This window comes from Mytilus edulis, chromosome 3 (genome assembly GCF_963676685.1).
Source record: "Mytilus edulis chromosome 3, xbMytEdul2.2, whole genome shotgun sequence".
NCBI lineage: Eukaryota > Metazoa > Mollusca > Bivalvia > Mytilida > Mytilidae > Mytilus > Mytilus edulis.
The window spans coordinates 49004999-49029975 of NC_092346.1; the positions used below are offsets into that span (position 1 = coordinate 49004999).

Sequence of the window (24977 nt, forward strand, 5' to 3'; positions counted from 1 at the left end):
AAATGTATATTCCATATGCAGGTGAAGTTGGTATATTACTACTAAGATGGGGAAAATTGATAATTTCAAAATTAAAATCGTCTCGTTTGTCATAGATTCTGGTACTGAGATGACTGTGTATGTCAAATTTGAGGTATAAGTCTAAAAATGAAGCGGAGGAAGCCGTGTCTGTGGTCTCTTTAATTTCTAGTTCTGGTGGGTATATAAATGGAACCCAATCAGAAAAGTTCGGATTGTTAATGGAAAGAACATCATCAATATATCTGAAAGTGAAATTAAATAACCGGGCTTCTTTGATCTCCTTGTTTTTGACAAGTGTCTGAAGGAACTTCGATTCATATGAAAATAAGAATAGGTCGACAAGGAGAGGCGCACATTCCGTTCCAATAGGAATGCCTACAATTTGTTGAAAAAGTCTACCTCCAAATTCAACAAATATGTTGTCAATAAAAAACTCCAGCACACTGATCACTGGTTCCTCTGTGTAGTATGTCTTACCCTTTTGTTCCTTATTAACAAAATATGCCTAATGATATCCCAAAGTGATAAATTTATAGCGTATGCTACCATTTTTATGATGAAAATCATTGTGGATTATTTCTTTTAGACGGTTTTTCAATTTCACATGAGGAATGGTTGTATACAAGGTTGAAAAATCAAAAGTTTTAATAGAATAATTTCAGAAAAAGACCGAGATTTAAGATTATCCAGAAGTTCTTTAGAGTTTTTCAGAATCCACATATGGTTAATACCACAACGTGAGTAAACAGTTTCACAGTATATCTGAAGACCCTCTTTAACTGCGGACAGAATTTTAGTCAATCTAATAGACAATTCTTTAGTAGAACAAGCAGATGAGCAATGTACCGTTGTTTGTACGGAATTTTGTGAAATTTAGGTATCCAATACAAACAAGGTAAGTCCTCTGATTTGATGTTCGATGCAATGTTCATAGAGGCCATGAAGGACTTATGATTCGCCAATATCTCATCCTTGCCAAATGATGTGTTTTTGTATGTGGGATTACCTGAGTGCTCATTTATTCGTAAATCTTTTATAAGACAATCGTAGTAATACGATTTACATACAAAGACAATATTATTTGAAGCTTTGTCCGCAGGAACAACAACACACCTATCTTGAAGAGATGATAGTCATTTTACAGCCTCTTTGTCACTGAAAATGGACTTAGGTCGATCATACACACAGTTTTTTCAACTTATGAATGCGACGTTTTATCAGATACCAGATTGTTTTGACCCATTCTGACAAAGTGTCCAGTTGAACTTCTTCTCGCTTAGCCCATGCTCTGGCGTTAATTAATTGTCTTTTTGTCTTTTTTTGTTTTTAGCCATGACTTTGTCTGTTTATTTTTTATCTATTAGTTTGAATGTCCCTCGTGAGTGTTTCATTTCTAAGTATTAGACAAAAGTTACCTCCAACCAGCCTAAAAACATTTCGTTTCCTCATCTCTCTGAAGCATTGTATTACAGTATTGTGTCTATGCAAACAGTTATTCCAAAGACTGAAGAGTCGTCTTCTACTGCATGTCACTAAGAATTCTGAAAAAAAAAGATAACAATAATACCCGATCTCTGATGAAAATTCTAAACAGAAAGTTCCTAAGTAAATGGCAAAATCAAAATCTCGAGCAGACCAAACAAATGGAAGATAACTTTAGTATTCCTGACTTGGTACATGCATTTTTTTCTTATAAGAATCAATTACAATCAGAAAGGTAAAGATTAATTTCTGTGAAAAAAACCCAATAAATGTCAAAGTTTAGTTTTAAATATAGCTCATTTGTGAAATATAACGTGACTACGTCGTTGTTCATTTATCGGCTTTTCCTGCCTACACTTGAATGTCAATATATGTTTGTTGTGTTGTCTTTTGCAGAAGATGTTGTGATTGTTGTGGTTTAGTCGACTTTCATCTATTTGCTATGGCTTCGTCACTTTGTCGTTAAATTAAATACAATGGATACACGTTTTGCTATTGGATTTTCTGCCCCTTTTCATTTTCTTTTACATTAATCTGATTACTAAGTCACTTACGATTTCCATGGTAAGTGAATCTACTATTGACGATTCTGTATCCTCCTTGAAATCTACAACTGAATGTTTGGATGTGTCCGTGGTGAACATGGTGAACAGATCCTTTTTGAAAAGATAAACTACATATTAGACTGAATGTAACATTGTTATATAGTAACAATATTAAAATGGATAAGATATCAAGTAATGGCATTTGTCTTGATTATCAAGTTATAAAAGCTTCCGTAGATATCAGACTAAAATGTATATAATTGAACATGTGCCGATGCTGAAACACTGGTTTTTGTTAAGTACCAATGCTAGCTTTTCAACATTAAGGGAAAGCGTTAAGAATAATTCGTATTTATTTCTTAAAAAAACAAATATTACTGAATATGGTTATGGCTTGTTACGAACAAGGACGACATGCTTTATTAAGGTATCGTGTATCAGTTTCTGCTTGTGACGAAAATTTTGTTTAATACAATACAATGTGCTTTATTTCAAAAACACTCCATCACATTGACATTTGAAACAAGAGGTAAATTACAAAATACAATCACATGCAATTAATAGCTGATACAATGTAAGTCATTTATTGATTTATATGATAAGACCATATTAACTCCCTACCCTGTGATAATTGTATTTTTATTGATACTTGCATTGATGCAATTATTTTTCAAATTTCAACACTTAAAATTCGACAGAACAGTTTATAATCCTAAAAGTCAAAATAGCCAAGGATTCAAAGTTAAGTAATTTAATTGGTCACCAAGTTGTTTTCAAACGAATGCTTCTGATCTGTTTTATGAAAAGTAACTGCAGTGTACACAATTACAAATTCTAATATCTTTTATGATAACTAGATACTAACATTGCCATTTTTTTTATTCGAGCATAACACAGATAAAATTTATAGAAGATTTGAAAATATTTTAAAATTTCATACCAGTAACCGGCAAATTTCGGTATGAATGATACTAACAAATTGAACGAATGATATAAATAACACTTACTCATACATACCAGCTGTTTATGTTGATTTTTAAAAAAAACTTACAGAGGGCAATATCATTGACTGTGTGATGTTAACGGAAACAAAAAACTTACATTTTTGGCTTTAGCACATCGATACATAAATAGAGTTTTATTACAACACATTAATTTTTCAGGATTTATGTCTCACCACATTATCGCTGACGATGTGTGCTACATGTACTTACCATAACTTGACACCTCACATATCGCCACTGAAGATGAAGAAAAAAAAAATCCAATTAAGATTACAAAACAAATACTATTATAGGAAACGTAAAATGTCTTAGCTACGAAGTTTTTTAGTAACTCTGAATATGATTCAACCGTTTATAAAAAGGAATTGTGAAATATTATTTCGCTATGAGCAGTCCGTTTTGGTTCAATATTACAACTAAAAACGAATACATCAATGGTGTGTTATTGACTTTCTTGTCAAATTTACAATAATTGAACACAAAGTCATTTAAATACGATTTTATTAGGACTTCAGTAAACATCTTAACTGGTATGTGATAACTAAGACACAATTAAGGTATCTTTTATGCACTAACTTTGAACACGGAAAACATTCAAATCCATGGGAAGCAGTTTACATATTTTTATTCTATGAAATAAGGTCAAACAGACTGGAAATATTGTCGTTATACGAATGCATATGCTTTTCTGTGAAGTTATATCCATAACTATATTAGCATCAAGTCACTTACTGAATGTTTGACGATAATCTCGACGGACAATTGGATTATATTTTAAAACTCACACGGAAAAGTGTTAAACAAACCCTACAGAAATCAAATATTTTTAAAAAAGCATTTAAAGAATCATTCCAATTTTTACTATTTAACGTTTTTATTTGTACTGTTGTCCTGTCATTTAATTTTTTTTTTTAGTGTAATATTGAACATTGTCATTAAAGCGCGAGGTTTGGTTAGCCGCAAAACCATGTTCAAAATGTCCTGTACCAAATCAGGGAAATGACAGTTGTTATTGTAAAGTTCGTTTCTGTGTGTGTTGCATTAAAGTGTTTCTGTTGTGTCATTCTTCTCCTCCTATATTTGATGTGTTTCCTTCAGTTTTAGTTTGTAACCCGGATTATGTAAATGCAAAAATTATAGTTTAAATCGTAGGATGCCAATCGTTTCAAAACGTAACTATTTGTTTGCAAAAAGCAATACATAGTTACTTCCACATGTTCTAGAAGATTTTCGTTTAGGTTAATGACATCCTTCTTATATATTTTCCGAAATTAATCATAATATGTCTATAAATGTGATACTGGCTGTTATGTGCTATCTTCGCGCGCTAACGTCGCGTGATTTAATGTGTAAAAGTATGATACAATCGTTTAATGCACAATTGGTTTTGGTAGATAATTGTAACTAATTACATTTCTCGGGCACGATACTCGGATTATGGAATCAATCAATTGCTATCTTCTGTTTCTGTACATATGTGGTTAAGACTCTTGAAACTCGTATATTCGCCTAGGCCACAGTCCATCGACTCCGTGAATTTAAGTTTTTCAAATTCAACATGTTTACCTCATTAAAAGACAGTAAGTTGTATCATAGTTTAATCACGACATTCGCGTTATCCTGAACGTTTTATAAATCAAACATCTTGGGTTCAATGCAGGATCCTTAATCATTCGTTACTATTCGATATTATTCATGTCATTGATGTTTTATAAGCATGTTACCATTGATAACAATTAACAGCTCTTCGCATTTTATAGCCGCCTCTACTTGAATATTTCTTTAAGCTAATCTTGTAATTGATGAATAATTGTGTAAATAAATGTCAATAAACTGGACATGAAATTGCACTGTAAAAGAAGGGCGAAAGATACCAAAGGGACAGTCAATCCTGTGAATCTTCATGTGAAAATTATGTCGGATCCTAACATTGAAACGGGTCTAGAATAATATATAGGCCAGAATGCATTGTCGAGATGCATCATACATTGGAAGAAATTACTTTACATGACATACGAAACATTAATGGTTACATATGAAAAGCGGTTGGCCAAATGATGTCTTCTATATCTAAATGAATTATCGATATTTAAGAATATACCTTTTGAGAACGACCAAATTGTTGTCTAATTCTTTAATTTATATGTGCGTCATTATGATAGAAATTCAAGAAATATAATTAACTACCTGCAAGTGCAATAGCCAGAAGAAGACGTATCCCGTGAGCCATGATGTTGAATGCGATTATGAGAAGAAGATTAATTATTTTATACTGTGTTAACTTTGCCATGTGTTACATTATAATATTGACACAAAATGCTTTGTTTTTGTGTTCATTTCTACTTATTGTGTTATAACATATGTAACTGCACGAGTAAACTTCCGTGTTCTGTAAATTCAACATGAAAATCAAACCGGATAAAAAAAAGTTACATGCTCTTGTCTGCGTCAAAAATCGTTTTAACATATGTAGGTGATTGTAGTGGTATATAAATTCTAAAGAATGCATACTTTTTTCTCATACTTTTTTTCTTTCATCTATTTTGCTGACAGTATTGACATAAGAAGGTGAAATAATATTTGTGTATGATGACAATATTCACAAAATTAAAAATAAAGTTGAGTTAGATAATTGTATGACCTTTATATATGATAATAACCAAAAGCCCCACTGAATAGTAAACTTTTACTCCGTGTTGACTAAAGTTATGATAAAACGACGTAAATAAATATGCCTTACCGAATTGTCACTTATTACCGAGGTTTTACCAACACGAGCAACACGACGGGTACCACACGTGGAGCAGGATCTGCTTACTCTATCGGAGTACCTAATATCAGCCCGTTTTGGGTAATGCTCTTATTGCTTATTTTTTACTTGTTTGAGGAGGTACCCAACACTTTAACTAACATTAATTTGGCTTGTTTAACCTTCATAAAATTTGGACAATGTAATTACTTTGACCCTATAAAAATTTCAAAAATTTTGAACCAACCGTTTTGTCAGAAAAATTACACTGGTTATATAGCAGTTTGGCAAACACCAATTTTGATCATTGAGAAGCTTTTAATATTCCCTTTACAACACAACGTAATTAAAACATTTCGCTGACTTTACAGAGTTATCTCCCTGTAGTGTTAGGTACCATCTTATCTATTGTTATTCCGTTGAGAACTGTTGGATTGTTTTATGTGATATCCATTCAACGTGGCTCAGTACTTAAACATCCCGTCAATGTGTTTGTATTGTCTTTCATTTTTTGCTGATGTGTTTTAAATATGCGACATTTTGTATTTCTTTGGTTCTCATAACGTGATTCTCTACTTTTAAATTATGATATATTTCTTTTATGAGTTACAAAATACGTTGAACTTCAAACGTAAAAATTATTCAATCGCGTAGTGGAATGAACTATTTGAGGATTCTCATAAATTGAATATAACTTTTGGACTATTTTAAATCTCGGTCTATTTCTGAAATTATTTCTTACATACTTTTGATTTTTAACCCTGTATGCTAACATTGCCTATGTAAAATTTTAAAAATGTTTGTATAAACATTGAACGACAAATATATGTGACGTTTAAAATTTTCTGACGTCAGACACGCGAATCAATGAATGTGTTTGTAGTTTGTATGTCCTGTTAAATTGTTCCTTTTAAAATTGTTACACAATGATGACTGCTGTACCCATATTTTGACTATTTTATTTATTATGTCTGTTTAGTTCCCGCATCATTGTAAATAGGCGTTTTTCAATAAAAAAAAAAGTACTTTCTTGTCCCAGCCACTTTTAAAACAATGAGTTTGATTTTTGCAAGTAATGTTTTTGTGCAGTCAGTACATTGAGTTATATTTAACATTTTAAAGCAAAGAAACAGTTTTTATAGACAGATTGATAAAATATTGATTCGTGAATGGTCCAAAACAACCAAAAGGGCATGTCCCTAGACCGCCTGTTCAACATTCATACTGTAAAATATCGTAAGAAAATGAATTACTTTTTTACTTAATATAAGTTCTTTAATAATTCAAAAGTATGCTTAGAGTCAACATATTTTAATAAACAGCTTTTAACATAGGATTTTTAATTTCAGAAGGTGTGTCCCTGACAAAATGTCCACTACGATGTCATTAAAATTTGCTAATAAATCAATGTAATTTTTGTTTGCAAGAGATATAAACATTAGGGTCTTACAAAAGAGGAGATGCTTCCATCTGGTCTTAAAACTATGAAAAAAATATCAGTGTACAGCTTAATACATGCTTTGATGAATACAGTCAGTCATGTTACTTTTGCAATATAGGGGTTTTGGGGGAAAAATAACACATGTGAATATGTCCCCTACGAAACGGTCACCTTCGAAACAAGTATGGGAGAAAAACGTTTCGTAGAGGACACGGTTTTGTCAACTATGAAACGCATAAAAATTTCCACTACGTAACATGAGTTGTACCTTCATATGTGAAGTACTGTCTTATCTTTTTAGATAAAAAATGGTTCTCCAATTAAGAAAAAAATATTTTTTTTCTAAAATATAAGGTAAACAAACTGGAATGTCAATAGAAAACATTTAAAATTGCAAAAATATGTGTGTTTAGAAGCAGTTTCGTAGGGGAAAAAAGTACTTTTGAATTATTAAAGAACTTATATTAGGTACAAATAATATTTATTTTTTCATTTTTTTACCATATTTTAGAGTATGAATGTTGAACAGGCGGTCTAGGGACATGCCATTTTTGGTTCTTTTATCAATCTCTCTAAAAAAAAAAAAATCTTTGCTTAAAATTTTTAAAAGTCCCCTACGAAACAATACACAAATTATGAAAATAATATCATTTTAAAGAGTATTTTAGATTGCACTTTTTGTTTACGTCCAGGCCTATATTAGAGGTATTCAAAAAACCTCTAGAAATTTAATAGTAGACAAGTTGATTTTTCAATTTTGTTTAGGTCTGAAAGGAACGCTTTTATTGAAAATCGCCCAAATATAACGGAATTTGATGAGACTGTCATCAAAGTGAGAGAGTTAGCGCTATAAAACCAGGTTTAATCCACCATTTTCTACATTTGAAAATGCCTGTACCAAGTCATAACAGTTCTTGTTCATTCGTTTTTTTATGTGTTTTGTTATTTGATTTTGCCATGTGATTATCGACTTTCCGATTAGATTTTCCTCTAAGTTCAGTATTTTTGTGATTTTTACTTTTTTGTATAGACATTAGTTTTAAAAATGTTCTACAACTAATGCTCATGCGGTATAATGATTTAAACGAACAAAAAATATGAACCAACAAGATAAGTCGATACACTCAATACCGATAAACTCAATACCTTTGATTATGCATAGAAAGTCAAGTAGGAAAAATACTGAACTCCTATGAAAACGGAAAGTCCTCCATTAAATGCTAAATCAAATGCTCAAACACACCCATGGAATGAAAAACAACTGTCTTATTCTTGAATTGGTACATGCAATTGCATATCACTATCATTTCATTATCACTGAACTAGTATATATTTGTTTAGGGGCCAGCTGAAGGACGCCTCCGGGTGCCGGAATTTCTCGTTGCATTGAAGACCTGTTGGTGACCTTCTGCTGTTGTCTGCTCTATAGTCGGATTGTTGTCTCTTTGGCACATTCCCCATTTCCATTCACAATTTTATTTCAATATTTAAAGAAGCGTAGATTCAACCCTGTTTTATTTTAAAAACCAATGATTTGTATGGCAGTCGTATACGATTTTAACAACGTGTGAGTAAATCAAACAGACATAATAGGTAACACTTTATTGGTACAGCAGTTCATATTGTGCTATAATAGTGATGCCTTTAAAAACAACTATGTCAATTATGAAAAACAAAACTGACAATTGACATTCTATGGGCAAATGGCATCTGCAAAAATGAAACTAAAAAAGACAAAAATACCCCAAAAACATAATTACTACAGCACAATAGCAGGATGTATAAATACCGAGCCACGTCAAAAGGACATTACAAAAACAATGAACTAAACAATAAAGGTAAAAAATATACAATAAAAAAACAATAACACTATGACACTCTTAAAATCATCAAAGTCATGGTAGTTTCCGCTGACCTTATTCTTTTTTCACAAAAAGGACGTTGACGTAAACCTAGTTTATAAACTTTCTGCTCAGACTCTGTTGATGTTTCATAAAACCTGAGTAGCAGTTATAAGCTCCTGAATACCAAAAATGAGTTCGGACATGTTAATCCCATATGCATTTAAACGTGTTTCTAAATACCAAAAATGTAATAGTAACATAAAGGAATATACATTATAAAGCAGTTAAATAAAATTGAGAATGGAAATTGGGAATGTGTCAAAGAGACAACAACCCGACCAAATACAAAAACAACAGCAGAAGGTCACCTACAGGTCTTCAATGTAGCGAGAAAATTCCCGCACCCCGAGGCGTCCTTCAGCTGGCCCCTAAACAAATATATACTAGTTCAGTGATAATGAACGCCATACTAATTTCCAAATTGTACACAAGAAACTAAAATTGAAATAATACAAGACTAAAAAAGGCCAGAGGCTCCTGACTTAGGACAGGCGCAAAAATGTGGCGGGGTTAAACATGTTTGTGAGATCTAAGCCCTCCCCCTATACCTCTAACCAATGTAGAAAAGTAAACGCATAACAATACGCACATTAAAATTCAGTTCAAGAGAAGTCCGAGTCTGATGTCAGAAGATGTAACCAATAAACAAAATGACAATAATAAATAAATAACAACAGACTACTAGCAGTTAACTGATATGCCAGCTCCAGACTTCAATTAAACTGACTGAAAGATTATGATTTCATCATATGAACATCAGGCACAATCCTTCACGTTAGAGGTTTAGTATTATACCATCATAACATATATGAGAAGAACATAACCCGTGTCATGCCAATAACTGTTTTTAGAATAAATGTGTTTAGTTCCGATGCAAAGACCTTATAAGTGACTCAATATTATCGCCAAAATATGCAATCTTTAATGACTTGACAACAGTATCGTAATTATATCCCTTCTTGATAAGTCTATTCAAAGGTTTTGTTAGTTTCTGAGGTGAATACTGACACCGTTGTGCTTTATAAAGAATATTTCCATAACAAATTGGATGTGAAATACCTGAACGTATAAGAAGTCTGCATGTTGAGCTTTATTTACGAATGATGTCCTTATACCGATGATAAAATTTAGTAAATGTTTTGACTAGTTTGTGATATTGAAAACCCTGGTGTAATAATTTTTCAGTAATACATAAATTTCTCTCGTTAAAATCTTAAACATTGTTACATACACGAGCGAATCGCACAAGTTGAGATACATAAACACCGTAAGATGGTGACAAGGGAACGTCACCATCTAAAAATGGATTATTAACGATAGGAAATGAAAAATCATCCCTTTTATCATAAATTTTAGTATTCAGCTTTCCGTTAGTGATATAGATATCAATATCGAAGAAAGGGCAGTGGTCATTGTTAGTATTAGCTTTATTTAAAGTAAGTTCAACAGGATAAATTTCATTAATATACATACTGAAGTCGTCATTATTGAGAGCCAAAATATCATCCAAATATCAAAAAGTATTATTAAATTTGTTTATCAGATGTTGTTTCGATGGGTCTTTGCTTATTTTTGTCATAAATTGTAACTCATAACAATATAAAAACAGGCCCGTAATCAGTGGTGCACAGTTAGTCCCCATTGGAATTCCGATAATCTGACGATATACGGAATCCCCAAAGTGAACAGAAAAGTTATCTAGTAAAAATTCAAGGGCATATATAGTATCAAAGCATGTCCAATTAACATAGTTTTTTTGTTTATTGCTACTAAAAAATGACCTAAAAGAGTTTGAACATATATATTTACATTCTGATTTTCTAAATACCCATTTAATAATTAGGTGTGTGAATATTTTCTTAATGAGAATGTGAGGCAGTGTGGTATACAGGGTAGAAAAATCAAAACTTTGAACAGATTCAAAATCACCAATATAAGCATGCAATTTATCAAGTACTTCCAACGAGTTCTTGACACTTCAAAAGTAATTTATTCCACTATTTTCGAAGGATTTATTTGAACAATTTATTATCAGGTTTTTAATTGTACCAAGTGTGCTGGTAAGAAGAATAGACAATTTAGTAGTTGAACAATGGCTTGAAGACGAAATAAATCTATATTTGTAAAGGGTTTTGTGTAGCTTCGGAAGCCAATACATAGTTGGGACTTTCATTGTATTTGGCTCTGATTGTAAAGCGGTAGCTAAAAGTTTATGTTTGTTTTCTGAAAATGAATTCAGTTGGAATTTTGTTGGATTGGTGATCTCCTTTTTCAGAACCTCAATGTAAAATTTACGTCAAACAATAATAATATTATTAGCAGCTTTATCGGCCGGGGCAAAAACAAATTCCTTGGCTAGTTCTTTTAGTTTATGTTTGATACGAGAAATAGGTCTATTGTGGTTATTGTTAATAGTAAAATGTTCTTTAAAATGTTGAATACGTAAATCAACTATCTTCATTACTGAATTAAAAAAAGAGTCCAAAGATTTTTGTCAGCTTTTTCCCGTTTTATCCATTTCATACAGTAAGTGTGGAGTGAGTCGTGGATGATATTACGACACCCATTCCAATTAATAATTGACGGGGGACGATACTTTGGTCCTTTACTGAGGAATGATTTTAACTCTCGGTCTTGAACGATGTTAAGATCTCCTGTTATAACATGGGAAATGGGTCCATAAATATATTCGGAATTACTGCAATTACATGAAGTAGGTGTATTTTCACTGATATTAACATCTTTACACAATTGACTTTAATTAAAAACAAATTACCGGGTAGATTTCTTGTAAATATAAAAAATAAGAGGTAGCTCAGTATTGTCAAAATATCCAGGAATTTGTTCTTTAACAGAATGGTCGTTAAATATACCGGCAATATTTACAAAATCAAAGCCTTTATTGACATACTTAATTTTAATAAAATGTTTTTTATGATCTTCAGGGCGATCAATTTTGGGAAATAATTTAGAATAACAATATGCCATGATAATTTGAACAATTTCATACTTAGGACTGCTATATGAAATTGTGTTGCAATCCTCCAACATTTTATTTAACTTATTAACCGATAACGAACAGAGTTTTGTTAACAGATAATGTCTGCCGTTGTTTTTTGAAATAGAAATTAGGTCCGAAATATTGGTATGATTGGCCCGAAATTTTTTTTATTGCGATTTGTTCTACGACCGTGAGAACGGTTTTTACGAACAGTTTTAGAAACTATATCCAAAATGTTAACGGAATTGGTTCTAGATATATTACCAATTCCCATGATATTATCATTTTGACCGAGAGGGTAAACTGTCTGTAATTTTTTAATCCAATATAATTCAATTATTTTCCGTGATCGTACAAACTTTGAATGCGATTCACCAGGCTGCTTATTTACTTCTTCTAAAGGTTGAACTGCTAAATATTTAAAAGGATGATTGTGCTTCTTAAGGTGTTGGTAAATGATACTTTTGAATTTATTTGGTCTTTTAAAACGATACAGATGTTCTTGAGTGCGTTTAGATAAATATCGTCCAGTTTCTTCTACGTACTGAATACCACACCCCGGTTTGTTTCATGTGAGTAAATAAATAATACTGTTTGTTTTTCAAGTTATATCAGTTTTAAAATTTAAAGAAAATGTGCGACCATTAAACGTGGACCTTACCGTATTGTTGGTGGAAAGACGGGGACATGTAAATCATTTTTTTTGGCATGACACTTATCGATTGAAGGGTAACCACGATTTTTATTGTTAAAAATGTTAGCGATGGTAGTATTTTCAGATAACCGATTTTGAAGATTGAGACGTGTAGATCCCCTTTGAACAAGTTTAGTATTTAGTATTTTTCCATTTATAAGCTTCATAATTGTTTTGTTAGTGAATTATATAATACAGGAGCAAAGATTGGCGTCCAGACAATGAACCAGCATACAATAATTTAAGCTATGTAAAATTGATAAATTTGTTCGGCTAAAAATGTCAAACGCTATCAGTATTTATTACCCGAAAAAGATAGGGTATATCAGGGCAGGACTGATGGCTGACTAAATAGTAGAATGGGGCTGAATATTGAAATACTACTTTTTGATAAATATTCCTAAAGTAATGAACTAGAGCAGTTTTCGCTCGGACACACACTCCATAATCTAGTATATTATAAAAGCATAAAGTGTCGAATTCGTCCACTGTTATGTTTTCCAAAGGAAGTATTTTTCCTTTTCGACCAAAAACCTGTTTTGTTTTAAATTATAAGCATGAGCCGTTTGTTGATATTTTTATATAATTTCTGTTTTAAATAAATTATCTATAAATTTGTCAATTCCTTTTGATACAAATAACTCATATTTATCAATAATCACTTTTTGCTAGTTATATATCAAATTTGTGAACATACGCGTTTTAAATTCGTCTCCGCGTGCATTTATTTAATTTGCCACTGGCCATCATCCATTATCATCATTTATTTTACAGTAACTTTATAGTTGCTAAAACGTCTTTAATTTCCACACAATAGGACAGGTGATAAATGTAAAGAAACACGTGTTCCTGTACATGTTTTGATACCTGTGACGATAAATAAAATGAAATCATATGTGCCTGTTGTGATATCTCCGACAAATAGTTCTTGAATATACTCCGATTTGTTTAGTAATTGGGATGTTTTGAGCTTATTTATCTGTTTATTCATCTATATATTACAAACAAAATGATAATAGAGATAGGGAATGTGTCAACGAGAGACACCAACCCTACCTAACATTGAAAAAGAGCGAAAGTACCAGAGGGACAGTCAAACTTATAGATCGAAATTAACTGACAACACCATGGCTAACAAAGATAAAGACAAACAGACAAATAATAGTACTCAAGACACAACATAGGAAACTAAAGACTAAGCAACACGAACCCCACTAAAAACTCGGTGATACCTCAGGTGCTTCGGAAGGGTAAGCAGATCCTGCTCCACATGTGTTACCCCTGTGTTGCTCAAACCCGTTAAATAGTCTAATTCGTTAATTTACATTCGTGAACAGGTAAAATTATTATCTGTGAAAGGGTTGTTCCATAACAGTCCATAGCCAAAAATGAGTCTTCAATACAGCAAAAAAAACTTTACCTGGAATTTGATGCTGGTCCCTTAACAAAAATGTGTACTAAAAGTGAAAAAAAAACTTAGAAACGTATAAATGAACCAAAAACAAACAGAAAACAAACAAGAATACCAAAAACCAGAGGCTCTTGACTTGAGATTATGTTCATTTGTTATGTTTTGATTTATCTGTGTACTTTTGGGTTGCTGTTGCATTAATGACTATATCTTTATCTCTTTTTTTCAAATCCAAATGATTTTCTTTGGTTCAAAAACATCAACATCTCTAGACCTCTTATATTGACAATATACCCTTCCTAAAGTGTTACGTTCGTTTGGCTATTCGGTTGTATAAATACACAGTTTCACGTTACAATAATAAAGTTGAACCATTACTGAAATTGGAAGTTAAGCTAAATCCCCCTTTTTTTGTCGACAGTAGACGAATGCCAAAAACAAAACGACATGAGTTTAAAATCAATAACGAACACAATACGTAAATGAGATTTGGATTGAGTTTGTAAAATAATGCATATTGCTGCAACAATTAAATGAAAGGTTTGTATTTCCACTCAAATTCCATATGGTTATTAACCAGGTATATCAAATCAATCAAATGCTCTTTGCTTCCCTTCTGGCTGTTTCCTCCGATTCTATTTTAAATCCAATGGTTCTAAGAGGACGTGTCTAATTAATCGTTTCCGGTAAGGTTTACAGCTTTTACATTAATGCTAGCAAGACAAATCTTTGTTTGGCTTGCTTGCTTTGTTTGTATCAAGGTTTGCTCAAGCATGGCAATTAAGATAGGCGGGGCTTCAGCCTGTATACATCATACTTAAATTTAATATTTTTATGACATTGACCTGCATAAACTCCGATTAATTTTTTTTTACCACGGACGAAAAACATATCAAACTATAAGTTCAGTAATTGTTATTTCCATGTCTGCCCTTCCATTATGTGACTCAAGAAAAAAAATCAAAAAATGGGTAACAATTGTATCGAAAAGAGAAAATCAAGTGCACCTTTTTATGTTAGGTTGTGTTTGAGATAAATATTTTGTCTTGAAAACGTACATAGCAAGAGTATTTGATACATCATCTCGCTTCATATTCTATCATTTTTATAAAGCACAGCTACAGGTTGACTATATAACATAAACTAGAGTCTCTAAAGAGCCTGTGTCGCTCACCTGGTTCTATGTGAATATTAAACAAAGGACGCAGATGGATTCATGACAAAATTGTGTTTTGGTGATGGTGATGCGTTTATACATCTTAATTTATTGAACATTCCAGCTGCTTACAATTATCTCTATCTATAATTAACTTGGCCCAGTAGTTTCAGAGGAGAAGATTTTTGTAAACGATTACTATAATTTACGAAAAAATGGTTAAAACTTGACTATAAAGGGCAATAACTCCTAAAGGGGTCAACTGACCATTTCGGTCATGTTGACTTATTTGTAGATCTTATAATTACTTTGCCAACATTTATTGTTTTTACAGTTTATCTCTATCTATAATAATATTCAAGATAATAACCAAAAACAGCAAAATTTCCTTAAAATTACCAGTTCAGGGGCAGCAACCCAACAACGGGTTGTCCGATTTATCTGAAAAATTCAGGGCAGATAGATCTTGACCTGATGAACAATTTTACACCCTATCAGATTTGCTCTAAATGCTTTGGTTTTCGGGTTAAGAGCCAAAAAAAGGCATTTTACCCCTAAGTTCTGTTTTTAGCTGTGGCGGCCATCTTGATTGGTTGACCGGGACATCGGACACATTTTTTTAACTAGATACCCCAATAATGATTGTGGCCGAATTTTTTAAATTGTTTCAGAGGGGAAGATTTTTGTAAAAGATTACTAAGATTTACGAAAAATGGTTAAAAATTGACTATAAAGGGAAATAACTCCTAAAGGGGTCAAGTGACCATTTCGGTCATGTCGACTGATTTGTTAATGTTACTCTGCTGAACATTATTGCTGTTTACAGTTTATCTCAATCTATAATAATATTCAAGATAATAACCAAAAACGGCAAACTTTTCTTAAAATTACCAATGCAGGGGCAGCAAGCCGACAACAGGTTGTCAGATTCATCGGAAAATTTCAGGGCGATAGATGTTGAACTAATGAACATTTTTTTCCCATGTCAGATTTACTCTAAATGCTTTGGTTTTTGAGTTATATGCCAAAAACTGCATTTGGGTAAAACTTTAATCCCAGTTTATCAAATGGAAGTTGATTTTGCCAAATAAAACTAATTCCATTTTCGTCAAATATGGATTTAACGTACGTAATCCATTTAAATTTTGTGGGGTTTTGAAAATGTAATTTGAGCATTAATTTATACATAATGGAAGATAACTTGTTATTTTCCGATAACAAGTTATTCCAAAACAACACCATTTTACGTTTAATAATGGTTTCCAAAGGGAATCTTCCGAGTTCCCCATACACCCTATAATTTGGTGTACTGCTTCTTAATTTCAAAATGTTTTTGCAAAATTGAAGGTGTATTTTCTCAATGCTTTCTTTATTTTCAAATCCCCATAGCTCTGAAGCATATAATAAAACAGGACTAACCAATGAGTCAAAAAGTTTTAGCTGCAAATCGACGGGAATACATATATTTTTTATTTTTCGGTATAGAGCATACAAAGACTTCTGTGCTTGAACAAGAAGTTTTTTTCGTGCTGTACAAAAGCTACCGTTGTAATTGAAAAGTACACCCAGGTAGCAGTAGGAATCAACTATTTAATTTTTTTCACCATATATCATAAAATTCTGATTTTTTTCCCCCTTCCTTTTACTAAAAATCACTGCTTTGGTTTTGCTTGTGTTAATCTTAAGCTTCCATTTTTTACAATATTCTTCAAAACATACAAGGGTTTTTTGTAATCCTTCTGCACTTTCAGACAATAGCGTAGTATCATCTGCGTACAGTATAATAAACAATTTAACATACATTTCTAATGATTCCAAGCACAGCTTTGAAATATTATTTAGACTTTCTATATTATTTTCCACAAAAAAACTTTCTAAATCATTTAGAAACAAAGAAAATAAAAAAGGTGATAGATTTTCACCTTGTTTTACTCCTGTATGAGATATAAAAAATTCGGAAAATTCATTTCCTTTCTTGACACATGTTTTTATATTTTGATACATATTATAGATCACATTAAATAGTTTACCTTTAATGTTTGATTTTTGCATTTTTTGCCACAATCCTGACCTCCATACAGTGTCAAAAGCGCTTTTAAAGTCTATAAAAGTGCAAAATAGCTTCTTACCAAATGAAAAATATATAGTAATTAAAGAATACAATACAAATATATTGTCAACAGTAGAGAATCCTCTACGAAAACCTGCTTGTGACTTTGAAATCAGGTCTACGTGATCTGCATAATTATTTAACCTGTAATTCAACATAGCAGAAAAAGTTTTACTAAAGCATGAATTCAAAGTGATTCCTCTGTACATTTCGGGATCAGATCTTGATCCTTTATTTTTAAATATAGTAATCATGATTCCATTAGACCAACTGTCTGGAACAATTCCAGTATCTAAAATCAAATTGAATAGCTTAACATAAATTGGCATTAAATCGTCAATTGTATTCTTTATATTATCATTTAAAATTTCATCACTACCTGAAGCTTTGCCATTTTTTAAGTTTGAAACAACTTTTTTAATTTCATCTTCTGTTACTGTACTGTTTAAAAATAACTCAACATCGTCTGATAGAGTATCAAATTCCAAATCTTGTTCGAAATCATTTTCTGTCTCAACAGTTTCATTTAGTATTTTAAAATGATCATACAATGCTTTTAGAGATATATCGTCATAGTTATCTTTTTTTTTACTATCATTTAGATTATTAAGGATTTTCCATAGAGCTTTTGTATCCTTTTTAGAAATGTTACGCAACTCATCAGCAGCTCTCTGTTGATAGTTTGCAAAAGATTTATTTAATGTTATGTTATGTTCTTTACTAGCTTGTCTCATTTTACTTCTGTTTACAGCATTTTTCAAAAAACTATATCTCTTTCGAGCTTTATGAAATTTTTTCTACTCATCGAGCATTTTCTATTAAACCATGGTTTTGAATTTTCATGTTAGTAAAAATGTTTATGTTTATTTACTTTCCTAAACGTTTCTGCTGCCGCATCTTTATATTTTTTGCTGATATCTAAAACTATATTGTTTATATCATTTTGAGTTGCATCATTATTTACGGACAATTCGTCCAGTTTATTCATAACAGTGGTCAAAATACCTTCGGGATCATTGTGAATTCGATCAACGTATTCAGATTTCTGTTCACTTTTCCACCTGACAAAAGTTTTATCATTTCTATTGTTGATAACAATTGAATCTGATTTACTAAATGTGGACTGAAGTCTAAAATTTACAAAAAAGAATGACAATCAGAATATAACGGTATAAAGTCAGCAATTTCATAATAAACAATCAAAGGGAAGAGCATTGATGAAATAATTAAATAATCAACAACACTTGAATCGTTACATGTTTTCTCCCCAATATCTTTATCTGATCCAACTTTTGAATTCGCAATATATAAATTATCTTTTCTGCACAACTCTAACAGTCTATGACCATACTTATTAGGTCTACATGTACACTGAGACACTCTTTGTAAGGGGATTTTGTTTCGAGTCAGATTCTCATAATCATACAAATACTCTAATATATCAGCATCACAATCTAAATCAAACATACTAACAACTGACTCATCAGGTATAATATAATCGGGTAAAGACCCAGTTTTTGAGTTAAAATCGCCAATTAGGGCAACATAACAATTTTCAGTGTTTGTAAGGATATTTAATTCATTTTCTAATTCTTCAAAAGCTTCTATGGTAGAATACTTAGAATTTTCAGGTGGTACATAAACACAACCAAAAATTACACCTGAATTAAGTGACAAAATTGATTTCGAAATTTTAAACCATAAAACAAATTGACTCTCAGTATTATAGAAATTCAACTCTTTTTCTAAACTCTTTTTATAAATAACAACTATTCCACCTGATGCTTTTTTATTTTTTTTTCTATTTTTTGTGACATAAATATAATCGTCTGGTAAGTTTAAATTATCTAAATCAGTTAACATCTTTTCAACAAAAATACAGATATCATGTTCAAGCAAAATATCAATGAAATCAGGAGACAATAGTCTTTTCTTAAGTCCACAAACATTTAAGAAACAAATATTGAAACTATCATTGTTAATTGTATATTTCTTATTCACACTTTCATAATTTTTCGATTTCTTTTGAGGTTGTCCTCTTGCACCATTCCCCTATCTGCCAGAATTTGGTGAATCATCTGTGTGCGGTGGGCCAGGAGACGGTCCCTGTCTCTGTCTTTTGCTAGGAGGGGTATCACTAGAATAAGACCCTTTTGGGCTCGTGTCATGGTTTGTTGATGAAGAGCCAGTATGCTCCGTTCTAGTGTCCTCTAGTACCGTGTCAGGAATGTAGAGCTGATTGTCTATGTATAGCCTATCACGCACAAGAGAGGCTTGTCTATTTTGCTGTTTGGCCTGTTTGAACACCGGATAAAGTTCCTTCCGCTTTTGTTCAATTTCATGAGGAAATTGTTCCCGTATTCCATATGGTCTACCTTTTAGTCTGGTAGCATTTGCTAAAACATATTCCAGATCACGGTGATATAGGAATCTTGCAACTATCGGTGCTCTTCTGTTGTCCCCCTTTGTTCGGAATCGATGAACATTGCCGAATTTGATCCTGTAGTCGATCCTCAGCTCATCGTATAGAAAAGATCGCAAAAGCTCTTCCGTATCTTCACCCGGAACTCTATGCAATCCCGTAAAGATCAGATTGTTTTTCATTGACCTGCATTGCAAGTCAAGAATGGCTGCCTTTAAGGACTCAATTTCCTTTGAATTGATGACTGGTGGAACACCCGGTCGGACGATGGTGTTGTCTTCGAGTTTCTTAATTCTCGTATCATGATTGTTTATATTACGTCTGTTAGTCTTTACTTGTCCAGATACCTGATCGAAGAGATTGCTAACACCTTGGCAGCTAGTCTCGCAGTCTGACAGCTTTTTGTTGAAATCGCTCGCCTGGTTTTCTAATGTTCTAACCCTAGCTGACACCGTTAAGAAATCTTGTTTCAAATCATCAAGGCGCTTCTCCATACTTGTTTCCATTCGTCTCATTGTAGAGTCGATACCCGTAACTATTTCCAAAATCATGTTAAGCAATGTGCCGGAGTTCAGATTTACATCATTGGAAGCGTCAACTATTCTTCGGCTCTCTTTCATCAACCTCGACGTATCGCTCATCGACAAATGTTTTTTTGTAAGTATATTTAATATTAACTTAAACACCTACACCGGATAAATAAGTTCGGTATACAATAAGAAAACAAAAAGATGCTTTACGAAATGAGATACCCTGAGTTTCTTAGATAATTTAATTTGCTATGAAAAACAATTAGAAGTGCATGTTTCAAGTACTTTTGTGAATGAAAAAAAAATATGAACTAGCAATTTCAGACGATATCAAAGGATCTGATATTACATCAACAGGATTTATTTACGCATGATTATACGCACTATAACCTCGGAAGTAATAAGACAAAATACCAAAACCAACAATATTGCTTCAACAGTTTGTTTCAGTACATTTATTTTTTAACGAATCATAAAGAATTACACATGTCATTGTTTATCCATGAGGAAATGCAGACTCTGACTGAATAATACTACTTTAAATCATGTTTCTAATGGAAAATTGACAAATGATAGAAAATAACTAGAAAATTTTAACACCACCATGTGTGTCTGTTACATATCAATCAGTTCGTCGTCTATTGTAACTTCTTATATATAAATGTTTTCCTGTATTCAATATACAAAATGGTGGTAGTCTCATTTTCATTCATTTACTAATCATTACAATTCGGGAATATAATATCAAATTGAGAATGGAAATGGGGAGTGTGTCAAAGACAAAACACCTCGACCAAAGAGCAGACAACAGCCGAAAGCCACCTGACAATGGATCTTCAATGCAGCGAGAATGTCATGCACTCATAAGTGTGCTACAGCCATGAGTACAGGTAGCCCTTAAACAAACATAATACTAATTTAGTGATAATGGAAGTCATTCTAAACTTCGAAATATACACTAACAACTAACATTAAAAATCATACTAACAAAGGCCAGAGGCTCCTGAAACGCAACAGGTGCAACATTGCGGAGGGGTTAAACATGGTTTTTTTTTTAGATCTCAACCCTCCCCCTATACCTCTAGCCACTGTAGAAAAAACGAACACACAACGAAACGCACAGTAAACTGTATGAGTCCAATGTCAGAATAAGTAACAAAAGAAACTAAACTAGATGACAATAATACATAAATGAACAAAGGACTACTAGCAGTTACTGACATGCCAGCTCTAGGCCTCGAATAAACTGATTGAAAGATTATGCATTATACGAATATCAAGTACTAGATAAAATGTTATGATATAAAATTGTTTAATGTGATAGCATTCGATTGATCCAAATTCAGAAATTGTTATTTCTCCTTTGTCGCCATGTAAGATGTATTTATGAATAAATTCCCTTACCAATCAACCCAACCCTTGTTATATTGACCGCTGTACTTTATAAAACCTGTTTTCGGAACAATTTTATTTTCTTTAAGCCTTGATTAGTTCATTTCTACAGTCCTTATGATCTCTGAATTATTTTGACTTTCTGTACCACAAGTCTCACTTTTGTTATTCTAATAATAAAGTCAAACATTTTCTTCCGCCAAAAATGACGACAAAGGGAAATAACTGAAACTGAAATAACGTCAACTAACAAACTTTATATATAGTGATACATTTGATTCCCAAACAGGGAAATGCGTTGTCTTCAGATCAATTTTTGTATTAATATCGTACTACTGTGTTGATCTTTATGTATTTTTCTGTGTGTGGAAATTAAACAAATAGAAGGAAAAGAATACATTAGATCTGTGTTCACTAGCCATTAGAAATAGATATTCAAAGAGGCAAACAATGCTTTAAATATATTCTGTGAAATTTATTTCTCATTTATTTGATAATTATCAATAATAAAGCTATGAATATAAAAATATGGAGAAGTGATTGCCTATGAGAAAACTATTCACGAACGATCAATGATTGCGAATAAAGATGTCTTCAAAAACGAGAAACCCTATCTGCGTTGCATTAAACTAACGGTCCGATACTACCAAGTTTAACAAGAGAAACCAACGGCTTTTTTTTGTGTTTCAAACAATAAATGATATAAAAATTTAATGAAAGACAACGATCGACTGTCGTCTTGAGACCTGCAAATAAAATATGTAGTGGGGTAAAAATGATTTTTTAAATGATAATTGCTCTCCAACCCTTGAACAGTGGTATAACAACACTACATAAGAAGAAGAACCTAGTGTATTTACTTATGTTTCAGCGTACAAGTTGAGCTGCAGTACAACTCGTTTTTACAGTGTGTGGAATAAATGTTACAACCACTATCACAGTGTGGGTCGGTGCTTCGGCTATCTACAACAGAAACATCTGTTTGTTTCATATTCCTCCACCTCAATAGGTAATCATTTCTGTTTGTTCTTTTCAAAATATAAAACTATTATTTTATTCAAATGATCACCTACCTATAATTATTGTGTATTTAAAAAAAATCAAATGTGATATCATATACCAAAATAATTTTGCTCATTAACCGTTTAAATAAACCAAATATTGTAAACATTCATAACATTAAGCTATTTATGAATGACTGTTGTAAGTGTTTAACGCCAATTTCAGTAAAAGGGACTTTTAAAAAGGCGACAAAGGTTTATTGATGTAAAACGCATATAATTGTAAAATAATGTTTTTTAATTTTTTTTATGAAATACTTATATTTTATTTGTTTTGTTTCAAAGTAGGCTACCATGGATATGATCAACTTGGATTCAAAATTGTTCATGGAGGATTCTCATATCACGGAAAAGGTAAAATTGTAAAATATTTATCAACAAAATCTCTGTTGAAAAGCGTATTAAGTTGCAACACTTTTAAATCGCTACTCTATTGGCTTCGAAAATAAAGACTAAGTTGGGGGATACTTGGAGGCTTTCAATAATTCATCACATGGAAAATTTCTTTTGCATATGATTTACGATTTGACTGAAATATTAAAAGCTTGTTTCTATGTGTAATTCGTTACTAACATTCATCTCTTCTAAAATCTAAAATTAATTAAGAATGGCATACCATATGTCAATAGTTCATTATCCATGTGAAGTTTGTGTCTTTGTGTTAACTATTATGATTAAGGAATCTGTTTTTATTAGATAGAAATAACTATATTTTTTTTAAATTTTCAGCTTACACACTGAAATGTAGTGAGAGCAGATTTTATAAAGTATGGGATGATTGTTACGGACATTACCACAAAGGCAGTTTGTGCTTTGACAGACTATTTAAACAGGGTCTCTTCGGTAAATATATTTTTTACTTCTTTAATTATGCACTTGAAAATAAAATTGATCAGTAAAGTTATTCCAATGCAACAGTTGTGGTTTTAATTTTGCCAAAAGCATTTCAATAACAAAATCATATCAATAAATGAAGATAGTATGGGGTTATACTTAAATGAACAGCAACCCAACGATACAAAAATGTAAAAACACACCAAGAAGTAAGCGTATCGTCTTCAATAATAGAGAGACATATTTACAAAAAATACACGAATGTAAGTATCCAACCATTAAAACTACTCTCAAATGTATTTTTCCTGAAATATGTATAAATTTCAGTTATATAACCAAAGACATATTCGAAGAGGACAACCACAACTAATACATGATCATGTAGATCTGTCCTGGTCAATTTCAGCTGTGTTTTTATAGATATATAAAAAGTCTTAAGAAAAAGGATTATTTGATAGTATATACTTAATACTAATTTATTTGTTAAAGGTTACAATATAGACAGTGACTATGCCCATGGTAATATCGATTACCTTGGTTATTACAACAGTCATCACGGATTTCCATTAGTTCATGGAGGATTCACTTACAGGGATATTGGTAATGACTGATTTTTTAGAATTTGTATATTAACAGTACTACCATGAAATTAAGTGATGGATGTCATATGTTTAACGTGTAAATATAATTATAACATTTGGATGTTCTTTTTGATTTCATAGGCTTATAAAAAGCGTTGATTGTGCTCACTTTTTTAGTGTGAAAAGGTCATTCGTCCAACCCTTTAAAACATAATAGGTTACAGAAAAAGCATTTAACCCTTAAACACAAATACGATCTTGACCCAAATTGTATCTGCATTAAAATATAGTTCAAACTATTTTACACTTAATCGTTGATGGTTGTTCTTTCTATAATAAAATAAAGTTGCTTTGGGGTTAAAATATAAATATATGAGTTTAACAGTAAAAAAATTAACGTAAATTCTTCAAAATTAGAAATTATGTAGAATCTGTAAGATATTTAAATATTAGTGTTTCAACTCCCTGACATAACATTATTTTGTGCGACGCATGTGCTCTCTGTTTATTCAACCAATAAATGCATTAAAAGCTGACAGTAACCCCAAAAAGAGTCCATAGTAAAGTTGTCATAAGCAAATAGGGTTCAGGCAAGGCGAAGCTAATAATGTATAAAACTTCTGAAATGTTTTTCTTCTG

The 24977-nt window shown here is 31.8% G+C and overlaps 1 protein-coding gene across 1 annotated transcript in view; it reads left to right on the forward strand.

Annotated features, from left to right (window-relative positions):
• Positions 1 to 24368, forward strand: part of LOC139515293 (uncharacterized) — a 101163-nt gene extending 76795 nt beyond the window's left edge. The window contains exons 6-9 of the mRNA XM_071304861.1: positions 22734 to 22871; positions 23209 to 23277; positions 23653 to 23766; positions 24247 to 24368. Coding sequence (XP_071160962.1) covers positions 22734 to 22871; positions 23209 to 23277; positions 23653 to 23766; positions 24247 to 24368 — 443 coding nt within the window. The remainder of the gene's footprint in view (positions 1 to 22733; positions 22872 to 23208; positions 23278 to 23652; positions 23767 to 24246) is intronic.
• Positions 24369 to 24977: the final 609 nt, after the last annotated feature.